This window comes from Microtus pennsylvanicus, chromosome 13 (genome assembly GCF_037038515.1).
Source record: "Microtus pennsylvanicus isolate mMicPen1 chromosome 13, mMicPen1.hap1, whole genome shotgun sequence".
NCBI lineage: Eukaryota > Metazoa > Chordata > Mammalia > Rodentia > Cricetidae > Microtus > Microtus pennsylvanicus.
In genome coordinates, this window is record NC_134591.1 from 75,634,293 (window position 1) to 75,659,920 (window position 25,628).

A 25,628-nucleotide genomic window follows, 5' to 3' on the forward strand; every position below is an offset into this window, starting at 1 on the left:
ACCTCTTATCTGGATCTCAAGTCAGTAGATGAAAAACAACAACAAAACCAACCAACAAGAAACAGTCAGTGGGGAACGACTTACAAGAACCAGTGTGAGACAGGGGAAAGCATCAGCCTACACTTGGGAGTCCCAGTGCTAGGGAAAAGGAATGGGCTGCTGGGGGTACCCTCCAGTGTTATGGTAGCACAGGGTTGTCACCGAGTGGAAGGGACACAAAGAACACATGGGTACAAAGTGCCCCTAGGACCTAGTGAAAGCCGAGGCAGGAGGGGCCTGGTGGGCGCTGTCTGTGACTGGAGGCAATGACAGCACAGCCACAGCCTGTGGCTATTTCTTGTAAAATAAGAGACAAGTGGACAAAGAGCAGACAGATGCGGGAACGTGCATTTGGACACACACACACGAGGGTGGTGAGGGCTTCCCCTCTTCCAGCTCCTGGCTGTGGGCTGAGTCGTAAAGCAGGCAGGCAGAACAGACTGTCGGCTCTTGCCCTGGTGCGCTGGCAGAGAGAGAAAACCGACAGAGCAAAGGGCCAGTGTTCACAGGTGAATCAAACCACAGTAGTGCCAGGTGCCGGGAAAGAGCCTCGACAGGTACGGGAACAGGAAGTTACAGGGTGGGGCCAGCAGATTACCTTCTGGCTGGGCACGATGGCACACGTCCCTAATCCCACACTTGGAAAGTAGAAGACAGCTCGTCCTTCGTGACAGTGAGTCTGAGGCTAGCCTGGGTTACACAGGCTCTGTCTCACAGAGACTGCCCTCCAGCACCCTAACTCTTTCCTACCTGAAAGGGGGAGGGAAAACGAAAGCCTAGGAAGAAAGAGCGCGGTGGAGACAAGGTCTATGGAGAAGGTGCAGACATTTTATTCTGACTTCGTAAAGTTACCACAGAACTTCCTCCTTCCAAAGGGTCAAATAAAAATAGAGTTTTACAAATAAAAAAAGGTACAGTTCATCTCCACAGTGGAACCAGCTAATGTCACCACATACACAGTGCAAACAGAAAGGCGGAAGCTGCAACTGGACAATCACCGAGGTCCACCGGAGCCAGGGCACCACTGCGTGTCAACACTGTGGGGCTGGCTTTTCCGGAAGCTTTCTTGTCACCAAGGTCTGCATCAAACTGTCACACGGCTGGCTGAATCAAGCTAATGTCCATTCCAGCTGGAACTGCTTAACCAAGGTCACATGCAGACAGCTCATACAACACCAAACTCCCACAGCAGGACCAGAGAGCCACGCAATGCCCAGGTGCAGAAGGCAGGAAAACTGCCTTGATCCAACCTCAGGTGGTCCCTCAGTGGGGCTGTTTTGACAAGGTGCTGTGGCACTGGGGGGCCACTGAACTGTGGCAGGTGAGATACTGTACTACTGGTTCCACGGGGCAGCTGTGGGGGAGGGGTCCAAGGCTTACAGCTCTAGCTCACGGGTGGAGAAGCTGTTGTCTTTGGGCTTTTCTGGATAGGCAGGTTGTGGGGAGGGACACAGGGGCTGAGTGTCCTAGAGGGGCAAAGGGGCAGAGGGGCATGGGCTCCAGCTCCTGGGTAGACATATCCGCACCGTCTATTCTGGGCTACACTGGCGGTGACTCATCACGCACAGGGGTGGGGGGTGGGGGAGATGGACAGAATGCAGTGGGTCACCAGGGCTGCCTCAGAGGCAAGTTGTGGACTCAGGTCCTCTGCAGGCTGCTATTCTGCAAACCCACAGGCTGGGAAGACGATTCTGTAGTGTCAAGCTTTTCTCTTGGTGTGGGCAACTGGTTTCCTTCCCGATGGAGGATATAGCAGGGCACTCAAGTCAGTTGTAAAATGAAGCTGGCAGCTGGCCAGACAGATCCCTGCTTAGAAGGGCTATTTTCCCAATTAGTTTCAATCCCCACCCCCACCTCACAGGCCAGAATCTGGAAAACAGATTGTTCTGGTAAAAAGATAAGTAAATGGGGAAAACGGAGGGCCAGGGTCACAATCAGACGATGAGACCCAATGTAAGCCCCGACTGAGGTCATGGAACAATTCCTCACATGTTGATCAGAAGACTCTGCCAGGCCCAGAGACCCTGATGCTAGAAGCCAGACCCTGGCACAAATGCCCTCCAGCAACTTCCATGATTTAAAAAGTATCTAATGTACCAGGTAGTGGTCGTGCACACCTATAATCCCAGCATTCAGAGGCAGAGGCAGAGGCAGGGGGATCTCTGAGTTTGAGGCCAGCCTGGTTTACAGAGCTAGTTCCAGACAGCCAGGACTACACAGAGAAACCCTGTCTCAAAAAACCAAAAAGGAGAAAAAAACAGTATCTAATGCAAATGAAAGTCCCCTGGTATCCAAGGACAGCCACCACAGGGGCCCGAGGGTGCAGGAAAGTGAGTTCTGATGTTCACTGAGGTACCATCCAGAGAGAACCAGCAGCCGTGAGGCACAAGGGGCAGGAGCATCCACTCCTTCCCCAGGCCTGAGCCCAGCAGCTGCAAAAGCTCCTCTCCAAGTCCTCAGGAAGAGGGCTGAGCAGGGAGTGGCGTGGGAAGCCAGGAGTGAGCAGTGACCAAGAGAGGAGCCACCAGCTTCCTCCTAAGGCCATACCTTTGATTGGCCCTGGCTCAGGGCCGCCTATTTGCCAGCTTGTAGAGCCATTCCAAATCCTCTAGGGCTTGGGGTAGCGGTTCTGTCGAGGGGGTTCCTCAATTTTGGTTAACTTTGGGAATGAGTCCAAGACACAGCTGGGGCTGCACCACCAGAAAGACAAAGATGAAGGCTTGGAAAGTCCAGGGGTTGGGGGAGGAATGGACTGAGAGTGGGCAGAGAGCGCGGTACTGGAAGACCGGGTGTAACTGGTGCTGGAACTACTGAATGCCTACAGCGAGGGAAGAAGGCGCTGTCCCCATGATGGGATTTAACGATTCAAAGGCTGATAGCTAGGGTTTTAGTGCTTCATGGGTCTGATCAGAACTGATTCTAAGGAGACCAAGCCATAGGGTGAGCACATGCCCACTCCCAGGAAACAGAATGAGAAGAAGGGCCAAAGGAGAGGCAGAGAACTCTAGAGGATCTGAGGTCCCGGGCTTGATCCTATGCTTCCCTGAACATGGGAAACTGTTCTCAGGCCCAATTCCTGAACTCAGTAATGAAATGATATGCAAATAACACCCCCGATGTTTGCTTCTGCCCACCCTTCCTAGAAGGGTCTGGGCAACAGCTGGGTTCTCTGAGAAACAGCAACAGAGAAGCACCAAGTGTCTACCCAGGACCCAGCCTGACTTCTCCCTGATGTCTCTCCACGGGAGCCTGGGGAAGGAGAAACGGAAAATTCTTGCTGAGAAGTTAGTAAAACTCCAACTTTCTGCTCAACACATCACTGAAACCTCTGACCCCAATCTTCCAGGACTCCAGGCAAGTGGGTGACCGGGAGCCTTCATGCCAGCTATGGGGGCCAGTGTGTGAGCAGGCCACCTGCAGAGGCATCTCTGGGAGAGTGGGCTGATGGCAGCCAAGCTCAACTGTCAGAGGGTCTGGTAATGCTGCCGAAGCCGGGCCTGCAGGAACTCATACGTCAAGTTGTGTCGAGTGATGATCCCCACAATCTAGGGAAGAAGAACACACCCGAGTCACCAGAGCGTACACCCCACATAAGGACATGCGTGAACAGAATGGTCTCTCAATGTACCCCAGGATGTAGACACAGAAAGAGAGCTGGGGCAGGACAGGGTTAGTGTGTCCATGGCACAGACCTCCTACTCTCAGAAGGCATGGGGACAGATAGAGCTGCACGGAAGGAACCAGTGAGGCCCTGCAAGGGGAGTGAAGTGGGAGCAGAGAAAGAAGGGGTGACTAAAAGGGGACCCTGTCCCTTTGGAAGGGCCACCTGCTTTCTCTCAGCACAGATCTATGTGTGGTCCAGACCTTCTTCTATTGTTTTTGGCTTGGGTGGAGACAGTTTCATTTACAACATAGCCCAGGCTGACTTGAACTTACCATCTTCCTATGTGCTGTGCTGGGATTACAGGTGTGTGCTACAATGCCTGGCTGGCATAACTAGCCATGTTTTATTTTGTATACTTGTTTATGAATAATTCTAGGCACACGCTCTATCACTGAGCTACCCAAGGTTTGCCATGTCCTGTCTTAGGGTTTCTATTGCTGTGACAGAACACCATGGCCAAATTGGGGAGGAAAAGTTTATTTTAGCTACATCATTATAGTCCGTCACTGAGCACAGTCAAGACAGGAAGTCACACAGGGTAGGGACTTGGAGGCAGAAACTGATGCAGAGAACATGAGGATTGCTCTTTACTGGCTTGCTCCTCCTGACTCACTCAGCCTGTTCTGTGATAGCACACAGGACCACTAGCCCAGGGATGGCACCATCTATAATGGGCTGGGCCCTCTCACATCAACCACTAATAAAATGTACTACGCTTTTGTCTACAGACCACTATTATGGAGGCATTTTCTCAGTTCAGAGTCCCTATTCCCAAATGATTCTAGCTTTCCTCAAGTCGACATAAAACTGGCTGGCATATATCCTTAACCAGGGCACATGCCTGTAACAGCACACGACAGGCTATGTCAGGAGGACTGCCTCAAGTTCAAGGCCAGCATGGGATGGAAGGGAAGGATGGAGAGAAGGCAGGAGGTCCCATAAAGAGGCACCACTTCCTTACAGGCTCATTCTGGTGACATGTACTGAAACTCAACTGGAAGAGGAGGACATGGGCCACACAGCCATGAGGCCTGACTGTCGCACAGGTGGGTGGAGCATTGTAGCTCAATGGTAGAATAACCGCCTAGCATACCTAAGACAAAACAAGAGGCAGCAGAGCCGAGCACCTACGGCAAACCCTCGGTGAGAACCTCTAGGCACAGAGAACCCGCACGCAGGGAAGGTGACAGGGCAGCAACCTCAGCAGGGCAGGGGCAGGGCTTATTGTTGTTTTCTTATTTTGCTACAATATAGTATGATAATGTAACAATAGCTATGTAATTTAAAAAAATTAAGTTGGGACTAGAGAGATGGCTCAGAGGTTAAGAGCACTGGCTGCTCTTCCAGAGGTCCTGAGTTTAATTTCCAGCAACTATGTGGTAGCTCACAACCATCTGTAATGAGATCTGGTGCCCTCTTCTGGCCTGCAAGCATACAAGCAGGCAGAACACTGCACACATAATAAATAAATAAAAATAAATAAATAAATACAATCTTTTTAAAAAGAAAAAAAGTTAAGTTGGGCTGACAAGCTGGCTCAGAGGGAAAATACGCTCACCACGCAAGCCTGGTGACCAGAGTTCGATTCCCAGCCACTGAAGGTGGAAGGAGAGAACCAGCTCCACAAAGCTGGGCTCACATACACCACAAATACAATTAACTCGGAAAAGAAATGATGGGAGAGCCCACGAGAATAATCACTGGGTGTGCTACTTTTTAAAACCCTCTGAGAATTTCACCTTAAATTCTATTAATGCTACATATGCCCAGAAGAGTTAGGAGCAAAGAACACAGACTAGGGGGAGGTAAGAAGCCCCCGAGCTGAGACAAGAGCAGGCAATGGAGGAATGGAAGGTAGATCACAGGGCGCCCCCTGCTGGACTGATGCAACAGACAAGAGACAGGGTGGGTGGACAGAGCAGAGGCAGTCAGGGACACTGGTCTCCACCCAGATCACTCACCTCTCCCACCGCATTCACCACAGGCAGGTGGCGCAGGCCCATGGTTCTAAACAGGTTGAAAACTTGGGAGACATGGGTGTTGGGGGAGACAGTGAATGGTGAAGGGTTCATATATGGAGTGACATCCTGCAGAAGAGAAAGCAAGAATCACCCACAGCCTGGGATGAGCATGGGCATAGCACATGGGACAGCCCCGAGGGACAGCCCTCCTCACCACAATCATCCGGGGATTCAGCAATGTGAGATCCAGGTCATGTATGTCCGGATACCGCGGGTAGTCCTCGGCCATCTCCGCATAAGAAAGGCGTGGCTGGCTGGCACTCTGCAATTCCAACCAAGACACACAGCAGCCTTGCAACACAACAGCCGCCAGGAGGGTCACTCTGACAGTCCCTCCCCAGTTCTGCTAGCTAGTGTCTTCCAGTAACAGGGGCCACAGCGGGTGCTAAGGACAGAGACAGCCTGATAGCAAAGCAGGTCCTAACAGATGAGAAAACTGCTAATAGGGGTTGTGGGATGAAATGTGTCCCCACAGACAGAGACAACCTGTAAACCTATCAGCTGCCTTTACTGGAAACAGTTTCTGCCGATGTGCTTACAATGAGTTCTCGCTGGACTAGGGCGAATTCCAGCATCAGGTGTCCCTACACAATGGGGAGCGGAAGAGGAAGCCCCGCGCATGCACAGAAGTCAAACTGAAATGGTGTTTGCAGGCAGCAAGGCCAGGAGTTGACGCACCACAGGGACTGGAGGAGGCCGGGAAAGCCCCTCTCCTAATGCCTTCAGCGAGCTGTGCCATGCGCTCTCAATCTGGTACTTATGGTCTTGAACTAAGATAAATCCTGCTTCGAGCTACCAGGCTGATGGCAGTTGGATGCAGCGGCTACAGCAGGGTCCCATGGGGTGCTATCACCACCCCTCGATCTCACTGCTGCTGTCACAGGGCAAGGAGGTCAGGGAGAGGGCTCACAGGACAGCACAGGAGCCACAGTGCTGGCTGGCTATTGTCCTCAGTGGGCCCCGCTCCCTAACTCCACTCTGCCTTCACCTGGCTCATAGCGGGCTCCACTGCGGGGGAGTCCCAGAATCTATCTGCTCTAGTAGCCAGGCAAAGTACTTCAGGCCCCAAACTTGGTTGCCACTCCAACTTTCTTGTCTCTAAGGTCCCCATGGTTTTCTCTACCCACGCCAACCAGGCTGGTCACCCACACTCCACCCAGGCCCCTGCACCAGGGTAACAGCTCTTCTATAGGCTTAGCGGACCATAGAGGGGCTCAGGTGGCTACATGGTAGAAACCCCAACTCCCAACATCAGCAGAGTCACTCTGGAAGCCAGGACTCTGGGGGACTTGCTCAGCCTCCTGCTGAAAAGAAGGTGTGAGGGGTATGGACTTGGGTGCCATGGGGACACCCTAAAAACCAAATGAAAGAGAGAAGGTGGCTACAGCAGAGCTGGCGGGGGGAGGAGGTGTCCGTCTTCCACTAGGAAAGCGGGACAACAGGAATCAACTAGTTCTCACCTCCCTCTCACCTGGGAGCTCACACAGACCACCTCTCCCTCAACAACAGGGCCTGCCCGTCACCTTCCTGCCTTGCAGGACACCAGGGCCCAGACTTACAGACTGACTTTCCGAATAACACACTCCTCGGACAAGCAGGGTGACGAGCTGCGAGCGCAGGACGAGGCCATGGAAGGTCAGCGGGCGGAAGCGCTCCTCCATGGTCCAGTCTTCACTCGGGGACTGGTCAGGGTATAGGTTGGGGTAGGGAGTGTATCTGTTACACAAAAACCAGATGCTGCCTCGTATCCCTCAGCAGGGTCACGTCCGCCACAGCCTCGTCACCTTCCCACGATCTCCAGACGCTCAAGGGCTCACTCTCACCCACTGGGTGCAGAGTGCTCCACCCCGAGGCTGCGGAGTGCAAGGACCTCACCTCCTCTCCAGCATCTGCTGCAGCAGATCCTCCTTCTCTGCGGGCTCCTCCGAGGCCACATGCTCATCACACACATTTCGGAGCTCGCTGGAAGGGTAGGACTTCATGGACTGGCCCCGCTTGCGTTGCTCACCGGCACGAGTGAGGATACTGGATTTCTGTGGATGGGGTGTGGAGACAATGAGTCCTTACAGGACAGGGATGGTGGTGCTGGGCACACAAACACAGGAGCACCCACGGGGCTGTGATGTGGAAAGAGCACTTTCCACGGAGCTCAGCAAGCCTTTCTGAGGTGCAGGTCAGCCAGTTCCTTGGATTGAATACAAAGCTGATAGGGAAGCCTCTACCACTGCACTACAGTCCCAACTCTGCCCAGCCCAAGTGTGTCAGCTGATCTTGACGGTCAGTCTGACCAGGGTGTAGTGATATGGAAGCAGCCTCTGGGTGTCTGTTTCCATAGGACCAGACCCCGAGGGCTTTGACCTCACAGACGGATGAAGAGGAGAAGCTGGGGTATGGCTGGGGGAAGCAGGGTCACATACATATGCATGCACGTCTGTCTGGTTCTCGGGGCCGTATCTTGCCCTTCCCCTTCCTGTACTCGCCTTCTGCTTCCTCCCCACCATGCTGCTGCTATTTCCCCTGCACATCTTCCTGACCCTGACGGACAGAAAGACACCTCAAAAGGAGTCCTTCGAAATGGTTTATTTTTTGTTTTGTTTTTTTTTTTTTGAGACAGGGTTTCTCTGTGTAGTCCTGATTGTTCAGGAACTTGCTCTGTAGACCAGGCTGGCCTTGAACTCAGAGATCTGCCTGCCTCTGCCTCCCGTGTGCTGGGATCGCAGGCATGTGCCACCACTGCCTGGCCTTTCTAGTGATTTTATGCCACACATTTTGTCACAGTAATGCAAAGTTATCTACTGTACCCAACCTCATGGCTTTGCTAGCCTAAGACTCCACCTTCTCTCATTTGGAGAGGCACCCCTCAATTCTGCAGAGGAAAAACAACTTTTCTCTTACGGCCTCTTGGAGAGACTGTCAATGTGTGTCTGCCCTTCCCAAAGACAGCAAAGGCAACGAAGGTCACATTGTCTGCATGAGGGATGGGCCTGGGCTGTGAGCTCAAGCTACCCAAGGGCAGAGACCAGCCACTTGCCCATTCCTCTGGGTACACAAATGGCATTAGGAGGCCAGTATCTGCATCCCTAGAGCCCAGAGCTATGTCTACAGCTTCTAGTCAATTTCTTTCTCATTCTGTCTGTGGTTTATTGAGACAGGGTTTCTCTAGGTACTCCAGGCTGGCCTGGAGCTCTCAAGGATCCTTCCGCCTAGGCCCCCATTTTCCTAAGTAGGTCAGAGTCCATTTGTGTCAGCAACTCTAGAACCCTCCCAGATGCTTGCATATGGTAAATAATTAACACCAAGCCTCCTGGCTTTAAAAGGGGGCCCACCCACGTGCTTCCTGCTGCCTACTGGGTCATACAGGAGGGTGCTACAGACTTTCCCTAAACTGACAGAGTCCACGTCCACTACGGCTTCAGAGGCAGTATTACAAAGTATGAGTGTTAGGCCAGATGGTCCTTCCTCACTGGCCTTCCCTTTGGGGCCATTTTTTTTTTTACCTTGAACTTAATGTTGTTGCTGATGAGCTGATTGCCCTTCATGAACTCCTTCTCGTTGCCCCGGTTCTCCGTGACCACCGGGAAGGCGTGGTGGACGGTGGTGCGCAGGATGCTCACCAGAGACTGGATACGTGTGTGTGGGTAGACGTACGTCAGGTTGGGCTCCATGATGTCACTGGCTCTCAGCCTGTACAGGAGGAAGCTGTAACAGCCTCAAAGAGACACCACCACCAGGGACAGGCTGGACTGGGCAGTGCTGCTTCTCCATCTGCACCTGGATCACTGGGGCCTGTCTTCCTCCAATTTCCACCACCATGCCTACTACACTGCTCCCCACTGGGTCATGCTACGGGGTCACTGCTACCTCTCCACGAAGCCCTTCCGCTTTCCCAAGGGCTGGCCAGCCACTCCTTGAAACGCCACATCACATGCCATGTATCACTGCTAGTATCTAATCATCTTGAAAGTTCTAGGACAATTCTGGAGTCCTTGTTTAGACCAGGATGACAAGCCAGAGCCCATGGTTGTAGTGACAGCACTGTGGGGCTGACAGGCTCACAATGCTGAAAATGCTTGCTGCAGGAAAGGCTGCTGACCTGCATTAGCTCATGAGGCCTGCCCGATACCCAGATAAGTGGTCAGAAACACCTGTGGATGTCCTAGTCAAGACTCTGTGGTGCTTGGTTGGGTGTGTGGGTAAGCTGGTGTCACTGCCAGGACTTTGTACAGTCTCAGCCAAGTAAAAGCTTGATCCTGTTCTCACAATTTACTTGGCCAGGACACTAAGGAGCCAAAAACTCACAAAGAAGCCTTGCCTCCAGGTCCCACCATGCTACCCAGCCTGCTCTCCAGACTCCTAACCAACTCAAGCTGCTCAACATGCCCAAACACACAGGGGACGTGAATGTGCCTTCTTCTAATCTGAGCAATGTGAGCTACCGTTTCCCATCCTGGAAGGCTCTACAGCCCTGAGCTTAGAAACTCTGGTGCAAAGATGGATGAAGTGGCCAGCTCTTACTTGTCCATCTCCACCTCTGTCTCCCACTCCAGAAGAGGCACGCCACGCAGGCCCACGTGGATGTCATAAATGCCCTTATTGAAAAAGTCCCCCGTCCACTTGGCCACCTGGAACACAAAGTAGACTCCTGAAGACAGCCCTTGAGCTGAGCCTGGCCTGCAGCCCGCCAACAGCTGGGGGAAGTGCTCACCATCAGAGTGATCATAATGGGAAGCCCGTATGTGATCTCATTGGTAGACTCGATCAGGATGACTGTGAGACTGATGGTCATTCTCACAACCCCACCCAAGAAAGCTGCTGCACCAATCAGGGCAAAGGTCCCAGAATAGATGTGGCCCAGTCCAATGTAGCTGGTGAAGAGAAAAACAGAACCAGGCTTAGACTCACACTGGTGGTGTGGGACCACACTTGTAAATGTGGGCAAACATATACACATTACCACACTACCTTTTCAGGATGTTGGCAACTAAACGTCCAAAAGCTGCTCCACACAGCAGGGAAGGCACGAAAAGGCCACTGGGGACAGAAGTGCCAAAAGTCCAGCATGCCAGCAGGAAATAGAGGGTGAAGAACAAGGCCAAGGTGATGGGGCTGAAAGTCCCTGCAGGGGAGAGCAGTCCGAGTCATACTAGCAGATGCCTGCACAGGCCCAGAAGTCTGCAGTGGGTCCCCCCCAGGTCCTTTGTACCCCAGCCTAGTCACACCATCCAACACTGGGCTGCCATTACAGAGGAAAACCCTGCACGGGAGCTGACACCCACGGGTGGGGGGGGGGTAGGTGACGGGGGGCGGGGCAGCACCTGACACTCACCGTCCTGATGGAAGAGCTGCAGGATGGCAGACTCCTGGGAGTTGAAGAAGAGTGTGGCCATGTCATTGTAGGTATCATTGGGACAGAAAAATGTCTTGATGGTAGAATTCACATCTTCTGATGTGGCCTAAAGAGGGGGATCAAAAAGTCAATAAAAGGCACCTGACCGGGACATACAAGTCTTCAGTGCCATCTCCTAAGAAGTCAAGATGTCGGGCTGGAGAGATGGCTCAGAGGCTAAGAGCACAAGCTGCTCTTCCAGAGGTTGAGTTCAATTCCCAGCAATCACATGGTGACTGGACAGCTCTACCTCCGGGAGGAGCTGGGGTCTAGCCGGAGGAGGTAGGTACCCATCTATGCATGGACGCTGGATGGCTACTAAGAGGCTCGGCTTGTGTACTCTGAACGTGGAGTGAAATAAGCAGGGTGAGGGTGAAGGCCTTGCTCATCCACACCTTTTTTTTTTTTGATTTTGAGACAGGGTTTCTATGTGTAGTCCTGGCTGTCTTTGAACTCAGTACTAGACCAGGCTGGCCTTGAACTCAGAGATCCACCTGCCTCTGCCTCTCGAGTGCTGGGATTAAAGACGTGTGCCACCACTGCCCAACAACACTTTTTAAAAAGTATTTGTGTATGTCTGTGTCTGTGTGGATGTAGGTGGAGGTCACATGACATTGAGCTGGGGTCTCTTATCCTGCGCTGCACATGCCCGATGCCCCCACTTCCTGTCCACACCTCCCGTCTTGCTGGAGCAGCACTAGCACTACAGACACCAGCTGCATAAAGCTCTTCTATGGTCATGGGGACCTGAACCCAGGGTCCTGAACTTGTATGGCAAGTGCCGTACCCGCCCAGCCACCTCTTCGGCCTCATCCACACATGTCACTAAGCACAATAACTACATCAGGGGTCACCACAGACTTGGTTTCCTCCTTAGTGCAGATTCTGAAGTGACAGCTAAGAGCTCAGAATGAAAGCCCCAGGGACTGTGGGGTGTTGATGCAGATGAGAGAAATGTGGCTGGCCAGGTCGTTACTCGACTTAAAGCCCCAACTTTGGTTCCAAATAAAGAAAAAAAAATGCTTTATTCTGGATTTTCTGCAAACGAAACCAACTGCAACATGCAGCCTGGCAGCAACACCATGATCCTGGCCACCTTCCCTCCAGTGCCACTAAGAGAACACAACCAAACAAGGAAGAAAAGACTCTTTCCTAATGTCGCAGGCTTCACATTCTTTTTTTTTTTTTTTTTTTAGTTTTTTCGAGACAGGGTTTCTCTGTAGCTTTGGAGCCTGTCCTGGCACTAGCTCTTGTAGACCAGGCTGGCCTCGAACTCACAGAGATCCACCTGCCTCTGCCTCCCGAGTGCTGGGATTAAAGGCATGCGCCACCACCGCCCGGCCAGGCTTCACATTCTTGACAACCTGTGTCAGCATGGCATTTAATGCCACCTGACTTAGGAGCAGAGGCAGTGCATCTGCAGACGGACGGTCCTGATTTCTGGTTGGTGCTGAGCAGTGGCTGGGCTTCACCTCACTGCTGTCCCTGTGGACGTGGACATTAAGGATACAGGATCACCCGAATTCTACTCCACTACTGATGCTGCAGAGATGCCACATGGGAACACTGTAGCACTGGAGAATGGTGTCTATAATCCTAGCAGGTGGACCCAGCCAGGCAATACAGCAGGATGTGGACTATACTAGGATGTAGAACAGCGCCCCCTGTTGGCAGAGAAGCATGAGTGGAAGGGAACAGCGGACACTTTTGGCTATGACTTTAACGGACACATTCAGGGTTTCCCAAACCATGTCTGGAGGGATGCCAGTCCCAGAGGTTCTCTGGAAAAGACATGAGATCAGCTGCACTGCTGAGAGACCACCTGCCGATCAGCAGAGAACAGACCACAAGACCAGATTGCTTCAACACTAACTGCCACTCTCTAAAGACCCTGGGGAGGTCTTTTACTTTGGGAACTTAGCTTTTCCTCATCTATAAAATGAAATAATACCTTCCCCTTCATGCTGTATGTTACCAGAGGAGGGATACTGGTCAAGACCTCACTTTGCCTCTGTTTTCTCACCTGACAAACGGGGATACTATCACCAGCCAGCACAGTGAGCAAGAATAAAGGCGAGAGTGCTGTCAGGACACGTGGAGACCCGAGACACGGAGCACGAGCTTCGCTAGCGCTTGCTGACCCGCCACGGGCCCCGGGAGTCCTCCAGTCAAGAAAGACACTTCACTCTAGGGCAGCCACCCGCTTCTCGGTTCATCTCGCTTGAGCACAGAACGTCTTTTGTTTGTCTTATTATTAGCATTCTATAACGAAATACATTTTGAGAAGCTTGGTCTCATAAATAAAATGTCAGCCCACTTCCTCTACGCTGCCAATCACATGAAGCCTGTGTGCTGCCTTTCGTCCCAGGCATCTGAAAGGTCACCCTTTGCCTGGTTGCTGCTGCCAGGGCCAGATGAGACCCTTGCCTATCGTGGGCCTCTCATCTAAAACATCCTCGGGCTTCACAGACTGCTTCCTGGGGACTGAAGAGTCAGCCTTCCCAGACGGCTCCCGGGGGCTCCGAGAGCTCTGGGCTGCGACTGAGAAACAAAAAGAAAGAGTTCACAGATGTTCAGCAGCTTCCGCCTTGGTGACCAGGCCACATGCTGCCTCCCGGATCATCGGAGTGGACCAAAACACGCAAGTAGCGTGCACTCCCATGACCCCTGAAGGTTGCAAAGGGCAAGTGCAGAGTGGGACAGATGCCAAGGAAAGCAGCCACGCAAGAGCCAGATGCCGGGAGGGAGGTGTCAGCATCACCCCACAAGTGACTCTTGTGTCACCGAGGCAAGGTGGTGGGTGTCATGGCCCTAGGCCAGGTTCCTGCAGGCCTGAAGAGGGATGAGCGGAAAAGGGTCTGTAGAAGTAAAGAGTTAGCTACTGAGCAAGCTTCCCATGAGTGTGGTTCCCTAGAGAGTGGCCAGAATTTTTGACAATGTAGAAAAGACAAGGCAATTGTGCACATCCTCCCAGCTAAAGGACCACGGTACATTCAGCTGCGGGCATGGAACAGCATGGCTCTAAAGAGACGCACATTTCTGGAGAGAGAATAAAGGCACCAAGTTTGCTGGGGTTACCTGTAGCTGAAACGAGCCATTACCAGTTTGACTCGCAGAAGACAACTGTCGGCATTCTCCTAACACCATGGAGGCCACAAACACTACCACAGTGGTCACCAGGGACACCAACAGGCTCTCTAAGACTCTGGAAAGTAGAGCACAGCTGTCACAATTCAATCAAAAGATGTCTAGGCTTGAGCACGCACAACCACCCTATCCACCCCAACACCCCTCTCCCAACAGGGCAAGCCTGGCAGCCCTGGTGAGGGCACATGCATCCAGAATTCACTCCAGACTTGCTCCATCTAGCTAGCTGCAATAAAGGGCAGGGAGCTGTTGCACACACATCACTTCTCTCTAAGGAGCTAAATGGCTTCTCTTCTCTAAGTCCAGGGCAAGGGCGACCCACGGCAGACAGGTCCACAGCGGGCTTGCTGACCCTCCTGACCATGTGTTAGCAGCAGGTCAGAAGAGGGTGAGTCACCCAGTAACTGAGATGTAAACTTGGCCGTAACTTCTCTGGCCTTCATAGGGCATATAGGGCATGTTTATGAGCCTGTTTATAGGCTTAGTCTGGGAAGAGAAACTGAAATGGGTGTGAGAAGCAGGGACTGTTCACAGGACCATTTCCTTGGGAGAGATGGCCTGCCCACAAGGGGCTCACTGTAGGTACCTGACGAGCTTAGGTTTCGGGTGCACGTTGCGCATACGGTACTTTGCAAGCCTCTTGTTCAGACAGTTGAATGTGGCTCCCAGCAGGCCCCCAATGACCCCCATCACGACGAAGAAACCCAAATCCATAGCTGTCCAGAGGTGACATTTTTTATCAGAGTCAGAGCACTGAGAGAAGGGGGAAGGGAGGGAGAAAGAAAAACCAGAGTGGCCATGAGAACAGGAAGGGAGAGGAACAGAGACAGGAACAAGAGCAGAAGGCCTCACTTCCCTGCTGAGGGTTCAGGCTGCCCGGGCACACTGCTCATGGGAGCAGTTACGTGTGGGAACCATAGCCGTTCCAGGGGCCACCTACCCCTCTGATGTTTACTCAAGAGCAATTTTTATGGGTCACGTAAAGCATCCTGGGAGGAAGGATAAGCCATACCTTAAATTCACCAAAGTTCAGCAACCCAGGCAGCTGGAAAGAGCCCCAGCTTCCAAACTGAATCCCAGAACGGAAGAAGTTGAGGGTGAAGGCGGCAGACATGGAACAGAAGAGCTAAAGGAAGGGTAACAAAAAAGTGAGAACACTGGTGACATCACCCTCTCTCCTCGACAGTCATCTTACACGTATTTGCGTATGTGGCAGTCAGTCCTCTCCTTCCATCATGGGAGTCCCAACACCAGCCTGGTGAAGTAGCAAGTGCCTCTACCCACTGAGACATCTTGCCGGCCAGGGAGTCCTTTAAAACCCGTCACTCCCCTCAAAGGGCAGAGATCTCTGTGAACCAGCATCAATCTACCGTCTGATGCTGAGCGCTCCCTACAGAACAGGCCCTACGCCCAAGAGGAAAGAGGCCACAACAGGTGCCATTCCTCCCTCCCCAACAGAGACTTGCATATTCTCACGGCAGAAGTTCACAAAGACAGAATAGCAGCTGTCTGGCATGCAGTGTACAGTTGGGGGCGGGGTGGGCTCGCAGCAAGAGCACAAAAGCCCACTGTTTAGAGGCTGTGGCTGCTACGACAGGGAAGTCCACAGAGTCAGCCTGCCAGCTCCGACAAAAGCACAGTTACATGCTCCAAGTGATGTCCAGGTACACTCTGGACTAGTGCCTACGTCCACAGACAGGCTCCTTACCACTTTCCACGTGAGCCCCTGATTCCAGAAGGACGAGCCCTCCTCCAGACTGAACAAGGTGCCCCCTATAGGGGCCCCAAAAGCTGCAGCAACTCCAGCAGCTGCCCCCGCTGATACAAAGTCCCGCTTGTCTCTATGAAGAAGAAGAGGGGAGGGGGAGAGAATGTGCCTGTTTATTTAAGAAAGAGCCTTCAGAACACGTCTTTACCCATGAACCTTCTCCCCCACAGTCCGTGTCAGAATCACAAAAGAGAAGGTCCTGGGCAGGCAGTCTGTGAGTCAAACACACCCCACAGGCTTGAGCTTGAAGGTGAGAAACTCTCCAGTGTGTTCAAGGCCTTAACCCTGAGGCACTGCTGGAAGGTGGTAGAGTCTGAGAAACAGGAGTCTAGTAGGAGGAAGTTAGGTCAATTGGAATATACCAAGAGGATATCGTGGCATAACCACCCCAAGCCACAAGATGAAGGACACTAAAACCTTCAAAACCGAGTAGAGAGTAAGTCTTTCACCCCAGGGACTTGAGGTCAAAACACTCACCCCATGCTTTCAGGGCTAACCTCTTCACCTGAGACCAGGAGCTCCCTGACCTGACCATCTTTAGGAACACGGAACAGGGATCCTGGTTCAGGGAAGAGGATAGGACATCCAATGGATGCTATTGAACCACGTTTCTCCACCAAAGGCAGAGCCCTGTGAGAACAGGCATGCCTTGTGGGAATATAAAAATGAAGGTGTTCCATAATGCTACGAGGGGAGCAGGACAGGACAGCGACACACAGACCCACAGGGCTAAGGAGTCTATCTGGCGGGTGCCCTTCCTGGTCTGGGTTTTCAGTCTTGGGCCATCATCTTTGCCTGAGCATGGTCCTTTGGTTTCTCATTCTCAGGAGAAAAGCAGAGCTCTTCCTTTTCTGAGTCACAGTGCGCCAGGAGTCACAGTGAACCAGGCTAGCATGGTGTGAGGGTGTGCTGCGCCTCCCAGAGCTTACCTGTCACTGCGAAAGTAGGGGAAGTTGAGCTGGATCTTCCGTAAGGAGATGCTCTGAAACTGAAATGGGGGAAACAAAGTCAGAGAGGCCATGAGGGCAGAGCACAGGAACCCATGGTCCCCAAGGAGGCTCATGGATTTGCACAACTGCACAGGTGTGGTCCCCAGGCAGGCCGGCCTGTCTGCACAACTGCACAGGTGTGGTCCCCAAGGAGACCCGCATGTCTGCACAACTGCACAGGTGTGGTCCCCAGGGAGGCCCGCCTGTCTGCACAACAGTACAGGTGTGGTCCCCAGCGAGGCCCGCCTGTCTGCACAACTGCACAGGTGCAGTCCCCAGGGAGGCCCACCTGTCTGCACAACTGCACAGGTGTGGTCCCCAGGCAGGCCCGCCTGTCTGCACAACTGCACAGGTGTGGTCCCCAGGGAGACCCGCATGTCTGCACAACTGCACAGGTGTGGTCCCAGGGAGGCCCGCCTGTCTGCACAACAGTACAGGTGTGGTCCCAGGGAGGCCCGCCTGTCTGCACAACAGTACAGGTGTGGTCCCCAGGGAGGCCCGCCTGTCTGCATAACTACACAGGTGTGGTCCCCAGGGAGGCCCGCCTGTCTGCACAACTGCACAGGTGTGGTCCCCAGGGAGGCCCGCCTGTCTGCACAACAGTACAGGTGTGTTCCCCAGGGAGGCCCGCCTGTCTGCACAACTGCACAGGTGTGGTCCCCAGGGAGGCCCGCCTGTCTGCACAACTGCACAGGTGTGGTCCCCAGGGAGACCCGCATGTCTGCACAACTGTACAGGAGTGCTGCAACAAGAAGCATCAGGACAGTAAGCTGCAATACAAGGAAGTCACCTAGGGTGTGGGAGCGTCAGGATATGCCCTGTGCACTGTCAACAAATCAGGAAAAGGGGGACAGCAGAGCTGGGGGCTGGGAGGGACCTAGACTTGCTGCACATGATGGCACTAGCTCTTTCAGGTAATGACACTGGCGACCTAGATTCTCACACAGGCCCCCAAGCCATGTTTGGCCTCTTCCCACTTCCAGGCTCATTTCTGAGAGGCCTGGTACTTGAGCAAGACAGCAAACAAGATGACAGATGGGCCCTGGAGTGAAGGGCCTTTGTCCTTCCCCTACAGCTCTCCCACAGCAGGGAGCAAAAGGGTCCACAAGCAATGGTCCTCAAGGGGCTGAGACTTCTCAGACAAAAGCCCAGGTATCTAAAAAGCCCTTACAAATATGAGCTTTGACCAGGTGTGATGGCCTACAAGTAGGAGCCTGAGCAAGAGGGTCTTGAGTTCAAAGCCAGTCTAAATACCTAGTGAGACCCTATCTCAACCAATCAATGAATGAAACCTAGTTTTTCAAAGGAGATATTGAGTCCTGAGCTAGCCCTTCAGCCTCCTCATCTACACTTAGGGGACTAATCAGTTATGTAACTACAGGGAAGAAAGGAATTGGGACCCACAGCCCAGTGCACAGGTGACACCTGCCTGGCCCTGAGACTAGGGGTTGCATCACTGCGTAGAACGAGCAAGGTGAGCCTGAGATGGTGTCAGTCCACTCTTCCAGCCACACACACTTGTAGTGTGTAAACCCACCAGTCACCCGCTCAGTTCTTCCTCTCCTTCCTGTTTCTGTCCCCAGACCTGGCGCGGCATTGCTATACTTTGAAGAGAAACAGGTGCTTTGCTGGTACAGGCCACATAGTTTTCACCTCAACTCCAAAAGGCAACAGGTTCTGAAATCGCACCTGCTGGGCTTACCCAGGAGGCCCATTCTGAGAGATGCATACCCTGGCCCACCAACCCTTACCTGAGGGAGGCCGGCTCCTACCACAGCACCACTGTGGATCATGGGGCCTTCCTTGCCCACGAAGAGCCCTGGGAATGGGGAGAAAGGAAGGGCACAGTCAGCAGAGGGCCTCTGGCCTGGACTTTGCTATGTAAACCTTCCTCTCAGAAACTAGAAAACACAGGCAAGCATATGACTGACTCTAAGGTAAAAGCAGAGCGAGGGAGGAGACAGTTCAGTCAGTGAAGTACTTCCTGTATAAGCTTAAGAACCCAACAGAAAAACCCAGAAACAACAGAGTGCATCTGGCCTCCAGCACTGGGGCACTGAAGGCAGGACCCCCAGGGCTCCCTGGTCAGCAAGCCTAGTTTAGCCTAACTGGAAAGTTCCAGGTCACTGAAGAGATCTTGTCTCAAAAAACAAGCTGGGTAAACTCCTCAAGGCCAACATCTAAGGTTGTCATTTTGTGGTTGTTGTTGCTGTTTACTCCGAGCTCCACCTCTGTCCCACACACCTGGGCCAAGTCAAATTCCCTTCAAAGAATAATAGTTCTTATCTTTAAATTCCAGTGCCAGGAAACCACAGTCTGTGGGTGAGGCCCACCCTACCTGCTAACTCCCTCACTATTTACTGATGGTGCTGTCAATCAAACCCACAGCTTTGGTATCCTGGGCAAGTGTTCTACCAGAGCCCTCTATCTGCTAACTTCTGGTTTTTGAAGTACATCTTACTATGCAGCCATGGTTGGCCTGGAACCTGCTATGTAAAACCAGCTGGGCTCAAACTTGAAGCAAGTCTGCTACCTTTGCCCCAGGAGTACTGGGATTACAGTTATGTGCCACTGTAAGGCATGGTTTAGTTTGATTTTTACATAGTGTCTCATTATTTTACCAAGGCTGTCCTTGAACTCACTCTGTCTCCTAAGCAAGCACTGAGTTCACTCTGTTCTTGAATGTTGTGAGATATTTTGATTGCACACTGACATTCCTAAGATTGCCCAAAAGTTTACCTTGAATCAGAGGGTGGAGCCAGCTACTTACTGACCAATATTAGCCATAGAGGTTTTGGAAGACTGAGGACATATAGAGATGTAAGAAGTAGTAGAGATGGCTTCATGAGAGACTTGTGGCATTACTTAGATTAATAGAAATGGGTTAATTTAAATGTAAGAGCTAGCTTGTAATAAGCCTGAGCCATCAGCCGAGCATTTATAATATGAAGCCTCAGGAACTGGCAGGCAGGAGAGAAATGTCTAGTTATACTTCAAGGTGGCCCTTCAAAGCTTAATCCAGCCTGGCTCCTGCTTCCTGATGCCCACAACATACTCCCTCTATCATGAACTGCCCATGTCTTTCCAGATATGATGGACTGAAATCCTTCTGAAACTGATCAAAACCAACCCCTCCTCCTTTGAGTTGCTTCTGTCATGTACTGGGTCACAGAGACAAGCAACTAACACACACAGTAAGTACAGGTACCAGGTGAGGAGCAGCCATGAGCCCACATCTAATCAATGCACAAGATGGCAAGAGTAGAAAGCCTCTCCTCACCTCCAGCCACACTGAACAGCACCCCAAACACTTTGCAGAGCAGGGTCCGGAGCCGGACGATTCCTGGCACCTTCACGCCATTCAGATAGCACTTGATCTCAGGGATTCCAGAACCCGCTGCCACTGGCTGTCGGGAAAGGAAGCACACACACAAATGAAAAACCCACTCTGCTGCTTATACCCAACAAGCCAGGAAACTAAGCAGGGACACCCACTGTCGTCCTCTCAGCACCCGCTCCTGAGGACTTGTTCAACCACAGACGCTCGACTGAAGCCTGACCTCTGCCTCAGCGTTTTAACAGGTTCCTGCAAGTGGATCTAACCATGTGGGACCTTTCAACAAAACTGCAGAACCACTCCCCTCCCCAGATTCTGATCTACACACCAGTAAACTGCTCTCTAGGGGATTTCAGGGTGATGAGGATGAAAAGCAACTTTACCATCCATGCATTCATCATTAAACTCACCAAGAACCAGAGGCTTTACTTCTAGAAAGACCTCCAGGGGAACAATAGAAAATTTCTGCAAAAACCTACAAGCCAACCTGTTTCCCAGCATGTGGCTGAAGAACATTAAGTGCACAGATCCAGCCAGCCTGGTCTACAGAGTGAGTTTCAGGACAGCAGGGCTACACAGAGAAACCCTGTCTCCAAAACAACAACAGCAAAAGTACATATAATGCTCACAGTCAATTTCCAAACCAGCTCACCTCTATCAGGACGAGAAGGCTCGCCAGGAAGACAAAGGTCAAGTTAAAACCCAGGAGTTCAAGGAGGGACAGGGCAAGGCAGCCTTTCTGACTGCACTCCTCCACCGCTAGAGGCTGGGTCAAGGAAAAGGCTCCTGGACACGTGCCCACAGAGGCGGGGCAGCCAGACAGCTGCTCAGTGCATACCTCCCTGTGCCCCACATACAACTTTTAAACATTTACATGTATGTGCGCGCGCGCACGCATTGGTGTGTTAAAATAGGTGTATATGTACTTGTGTGCGGGTGTCCAAAGAGGCCAGAAGAAGGTGTTGGATCCTGGGAGCTGGACTTACAGGTGATAGTGAGCTTGTGAGGTGGTTGTGAGGTTATAAGTACTGGGCACGAAACTCTGGTCCTCTGGAAGAGCAGCAAGTGTTCCTGACTGCTGGGCCATCTTTCCAGCCCCTATAACAACCACTTTAGCTGGGTGCAGCAGCGTGCATCATTACTCTAAGCAGAGGCCGGGTTTCATGAGTCCAAGGTCAGCATGGTCTACGTAGGCACATTCCAGGACAGTAAGGGTTAAACAAGACCCTATCCCAAAACAAACTAAGAATAGTCATTTTAGGGGCTGGTAAAATAGCCCTGTGGGTAAAGGTGCTTGCTGCTGGGCCTGACAGCCTGTGTTTGATTCGAGACATACATGTTCCTGAGATGACAAGTTGTCCTCTGACTGCCATACACAGCACCATGTATACATCCAACCCCATACACAAAATAAATTAAAAACTTTAACATTATGGAATTCCCACCCCAAACATTAAAAAAGTGACCAACCCACCCCCAAGCCCAACTTGAACAAACCTCAACATGATACCCTTTACGGCTTTGGCTATCACTAAAAGTAAAGCTATACCCCTCAAAGCTTCCTCTCCCTCCCTCCCACTCAGGACGCCGCTAACCTGAAACTACTGTGCCCCACTTGCTGAGTGCCTCGTGTCCCCACAGCTCTCCACTGTCCCATCACAGAGAGTCTCTCAGTGCGACACTGCCTGGGAACTAGCCATGTTGGTACACACAGCTGTGGCTTGTTTAGTTTAACTTCCGCATACAATTACAGTGTATGAATGAACCATAATTTCTCCTTCCCTCATCTGGTGACACAAACTTCTGCTGTCACGAAAGCTGTCTTTAATGAATCTAAAGTCCACATCGGAGAAGGGATTTAAAAGCTACAACAAAGGGATGCGAAAGCTCCTGATCCTTGCCAGTTTTCTGGCTCTTTCATGGCTTCCTCTGGACACTCCTGGGTGTGTGTGTGTGTGTGATTTTGTTCTGATATGATGTAGGCATTCTTCTAGATGTGTGGAGAGGAACTGTCTGCCTGTCTCTCTTGTGTAAGCCAGGTGGTGGTGGTGCGCGCCTTTAATCCCAGTACTTGAGGCAGAGGCAGGTGGATCTCTGTGAGTTCGAGGCCAGCCTGGTCTATAAGAGCTAGTTCCAGGCCAAGGCGCCAAAGCTACAGAGAAACCCTGTCTTGAAAAATGAAAAAACAAACAACAAAAAAGAAGGCTCTGTCCATGCTATACACAAGAGCTCTCCCACTGTTAAATCCCTAGCCCTCTGTTCTGCTTTTCATTTTGAGACATGGTCTATACTGCCCACACTGGCCTGGGATTTGCTTTGTAGCCCAGGCTGGCCTTGAACTTACACAGCTCCTGCCTCAGCCTACCCGGTAGCTAAGATTACAATGCACACCAAGAGGCTTAGCTCTGCTTCTTAATGCAGGGAAAAACCTACCCCAGGCTGTGAACTTGGGTTTTCCTTGATCTACAGCATTTTCTTGTTGTTTGGGAGTTTCTTATTAGATTCATAGATCGAGTATTTACTTTAAGTTAAATAGAATATTTACTTTAATGTGGTCAAGCTTTAAGATCAAGGAAGATGAGGTCTTTGTCTCCGACCTGTGCCTCTCAAGTTTTTAAGAACTTACACCTGCCATCAATTAAGTCTCTTGCTTTGCTCTTTTACATCTCCAACCCAAAACCAGGACAGGTGGTGCAGACCTGTAATCCCAGCATTTGGGAGGCTGAGGCAGGTCTATCAGGAGTTTCAAGCCAGTCTCTGCCATACAATGAGTTTGAGGCCAGCCTGGGCTACAAGAGACCCTGTTTCAAAAACACAACTAAACTAGAAGACAACACTGCCCTCAATCTATCTGGAATTGAGCTTTATGAACAGGGATCTACAATCTTCCATGTGGACAATGACTAGCAAGGCCCAGCATCCTGTATTGAGCATCCAGGCCTTCCCCTGCTGCTAACCTTGACTCTAGGTTGCTACACTTCAACCTGCGTGGACTGCGCTCTGCTTCTCTGGCTGGTGTTCCCACGCCAACAGGCAATGTTTTGTTGAGCTCTGTGGTCCTGCTGGTAGTAGGGCCGCAGGCCCGCTTGTTATTCAAACTAACTCAATGACCTTGGCTTCTTTCAGAGGGCTGTAAAAAGAGCAGGGCTGAGTCCTGTGAAGAATTCTCGGGAATTCTGATTAGAACACTGAATGCATACATGGCCTAGGGAGCAAAGACTTCTCTGGGCATTTATGTCTTACCCACCTAGAACATCAATACACTAATTAAAGTCTTCCTTTCCTAAGCTGGACATGGTAGTGCACACCTTTAACTCCAGTACCTGAAAGACAGAGGCAATGGCAAAGACCGAGGCAGGTGGATCTAAGAGTTTGGGGCCAACCTGGTCTACATAACAAGTTCCAGGACAACCAGGACATGAAATTCTGTCTCAAAAAGGCCATGCTCTCCTGTCCTTTAGTGAGAATTAAAAACCTCTTGGCTGAATAGCTAACAGTCTTTCAAATACCACATTCACTGTTAAAGTAAGTCTCAGGAAGCCATGGGCCTGAAACAGTGGAGCCGTGGAAAGGATACAGGTTTGAACCACTCCAAACTTGAGCTGGGTGAAGAGTCGCACAGAGAAGTCCACAAAGAGACCCACCTGTGAAGAGGAAGAGACAGTCACAGTACGGGTAAGAGCCTCACCTTCCCTACTCCCAGCGGTTGCTCACCCCACCAACAGCAGGGGGTGAGCTCTCTGCTTGTCCCAGAGCTGCCCCAGTCTGGCCCCACTGCCTCTCCAAAGAAAAGAGGAAGAGGAACAGAGTAAAAGAAGAAGGCACAGAAAGGATGGGAAGAGTCACGCGGGGAGCCAGCCACTCAGCAATGTTGGGAGGATTAAAAAAAAATAGCCACAATGTCTTCAGTGGTGCCTAGCTGGACAAGCATAACGCTTTGAATGCTACTTAAAGAACATTTACTTGGGCATAGGTGGCGTGGTATTCTTATTTTCTAAGTTATTATTTTGACTGAGAATCAGTATCAGTCACTGGCTACCTGAAAACCTATACGCTACTGTTCCACTGCACAGTTTAAGGGAGGCCCAGGAACCTTCTAACTTGGGAGAGTGGGAATCAAAGACTTCTTGCTTAAACTCTGTCCTCCCTCCAGCTAATGCCTAGAAAGAGAAAGTGGAGACAGATCAAAGGGTGAGGGAAGGGCTAGGGCTGCAGTGGCTACAGAATAGAGAAGGCTGCCTTCTTAGCACCTATGGGGATAAGGATATTGATGAGGCAGTCAAAAGCCTAGGGCAGTCACAGGAAAAACTAACATCTGCATGCAAATGATGCCACAACTAGAAATACATAGGACAGCTGCTTCTGTTCAAGTCCCCACCCCCACCATACACACTGATATTATATAAAACAATTAAACCAACCCAATTCCATCCCCCATGATACCCTTAGAATATTAGCAAACAGGCCTCCCGACTGTTGCTGCCACTAAATGGTCCTTGTGAGTTCACAACAGTAAAAATATCATGGGTACCACGTGAATGGAAGCTGACTGTCCCTTAGGACTGTGCGACATGAAACATGTATCCATTACCTAGGTGTGTCATGGAGAGTTAAGCCCAAAACTTGTGGCCAAGACCTGAGAAAGGCAGTAACAAGGCTGAGCCCCTCTCTGCCATTTTCCTTACAGATTTGGCGTGTGTCTTCCCACTGGATGTTGACTTTTCCAGCTTCTCTTCTTTGGTTTTAGTGATGTTTTAAGTCCATAGTCACGGCCCCAGATGTAACTGCTACCATTATCTTGGTGATATGCCCAGCTTTCCTGTCTGTGATCCATCTGTAAACCTGGGGAACCCAGGAGCCCTGTTCATCCTGCCATACCCCTTCACCTACCATGGCAAGCACAACTGTGAGCAGGACAGTGCGACCTCAACATCACTGGGCTCTATCTGCTATGTGCTACCTGCCACCGCCTCACTTAGCCAGGCCGGGTCGTGCTCTATAACCGTATCATCGACAATAAGCTCTGACCAAGCAAGCCTTGAGTGCTTTGATAGCCCGGTGCCTGTGACTCACTTTTGTAGCCCAAAGCAAAAAGTAATGTGAAAAACCAGAAGGAAAATTAATCTTCAAAAGAACAGGGAAAAAGGAAAGGCAGTCCACCAGGGTGACAATCGTCCCAGTGCTACAAATGTCACAGTGACAGATGGCAAGGGTCTTCACCAGACAAGGCTTTCCCTCCGATCCCCCAACCCGCCCAGCTTGCCATCTCCCCACATC

General features: G+C 51.5%; 1 protein-coding gene across 1 annotated transcript in view; it reads right to left on the minus strand.

Moving 5' to 3' along the window:
• Positions 1 to 847: 847 nt before the first annotated feature.
• The window catches only part of Clcn6 (chloride voltage-gated channel 6), a 33,477-nt gene continuing 8,696 nt past the window's right edge, over positions 848 to 25,628 (minus strand). The window contains exons 5-23 of the mRNA XM_075945671.1: positions 23,929 to 23,995; positions 21,004 to 21,110; positions 20,295 to 20,421; positions 18,766 to 18,833; positions 16,955 to 17,013; positions 15,966 to 16,098; positions 15,270 to 15,383; positions 14,844 to 15,010; positions 14,189 to 14,315; positions 11,051 to 11,177; positions 10,687 to 10,840; positions 10,430 to 10,589; positions 10,240 to 10,346; positions 9,222 to 9,408; positions 7,600 to 7,757; positions 7,284 to 7,440; positions 5,879 to 5,986; positions 5,665 to 5,790; positions 848 to 3,584 (exon numbers count right to left, since the gene is read on the minus strand). Of these exons, the coding sequence (XP_075801786.1) occupies positions 3,504 to 3,584; positions 5,665 to 5,790; positions 5,879 to 5,986; positions 7,284 to 7,440; positions 7,600 to 7,757; positions 9,222 to 9,408; positions 10,240 to 10,346; positions 10,430 to 10,589; positions 10,687 to 10,840; positions 11,051 to 11,177; positions 14,189 to 14,315; positions 14,844 to 15,010; positions 15,270 to 15,383; positions 15,966 to 16,098; positions 16,955 to 17,013; positions 18,766 to 18,833; positions 20,295 to 20,421; positions 21,004 to 21,110; positions 23,929 to 23,995 (2,334 nt within the window). The 3' untranslated portion in view covers positions 848 to 3,503. The remainder of the gene's footprint in view (positions 3,585 to 5,664; positions 5,791 to 5,878; positions 5,987 to 7,283; positions 7,441 to 7,599; positions 7,758 to 9,221; positions 9,409 to 10,239; positions 10,347 to 10,429; positions 10,590 to 10,686; positions 10,841 to 11,050; positions 11,178 to 14,188; positions 14,316 to 14,843; positions 15,011 to 15,269; positions 15,384 to 15,965; positions 16,099 to 16,954; positions 17,014 to 18,765; positions 18,834 to 20,294; positions 20,422 to 21,003; positions 21,111 to 23,928; positions 23,996 to 25,628) is intronic.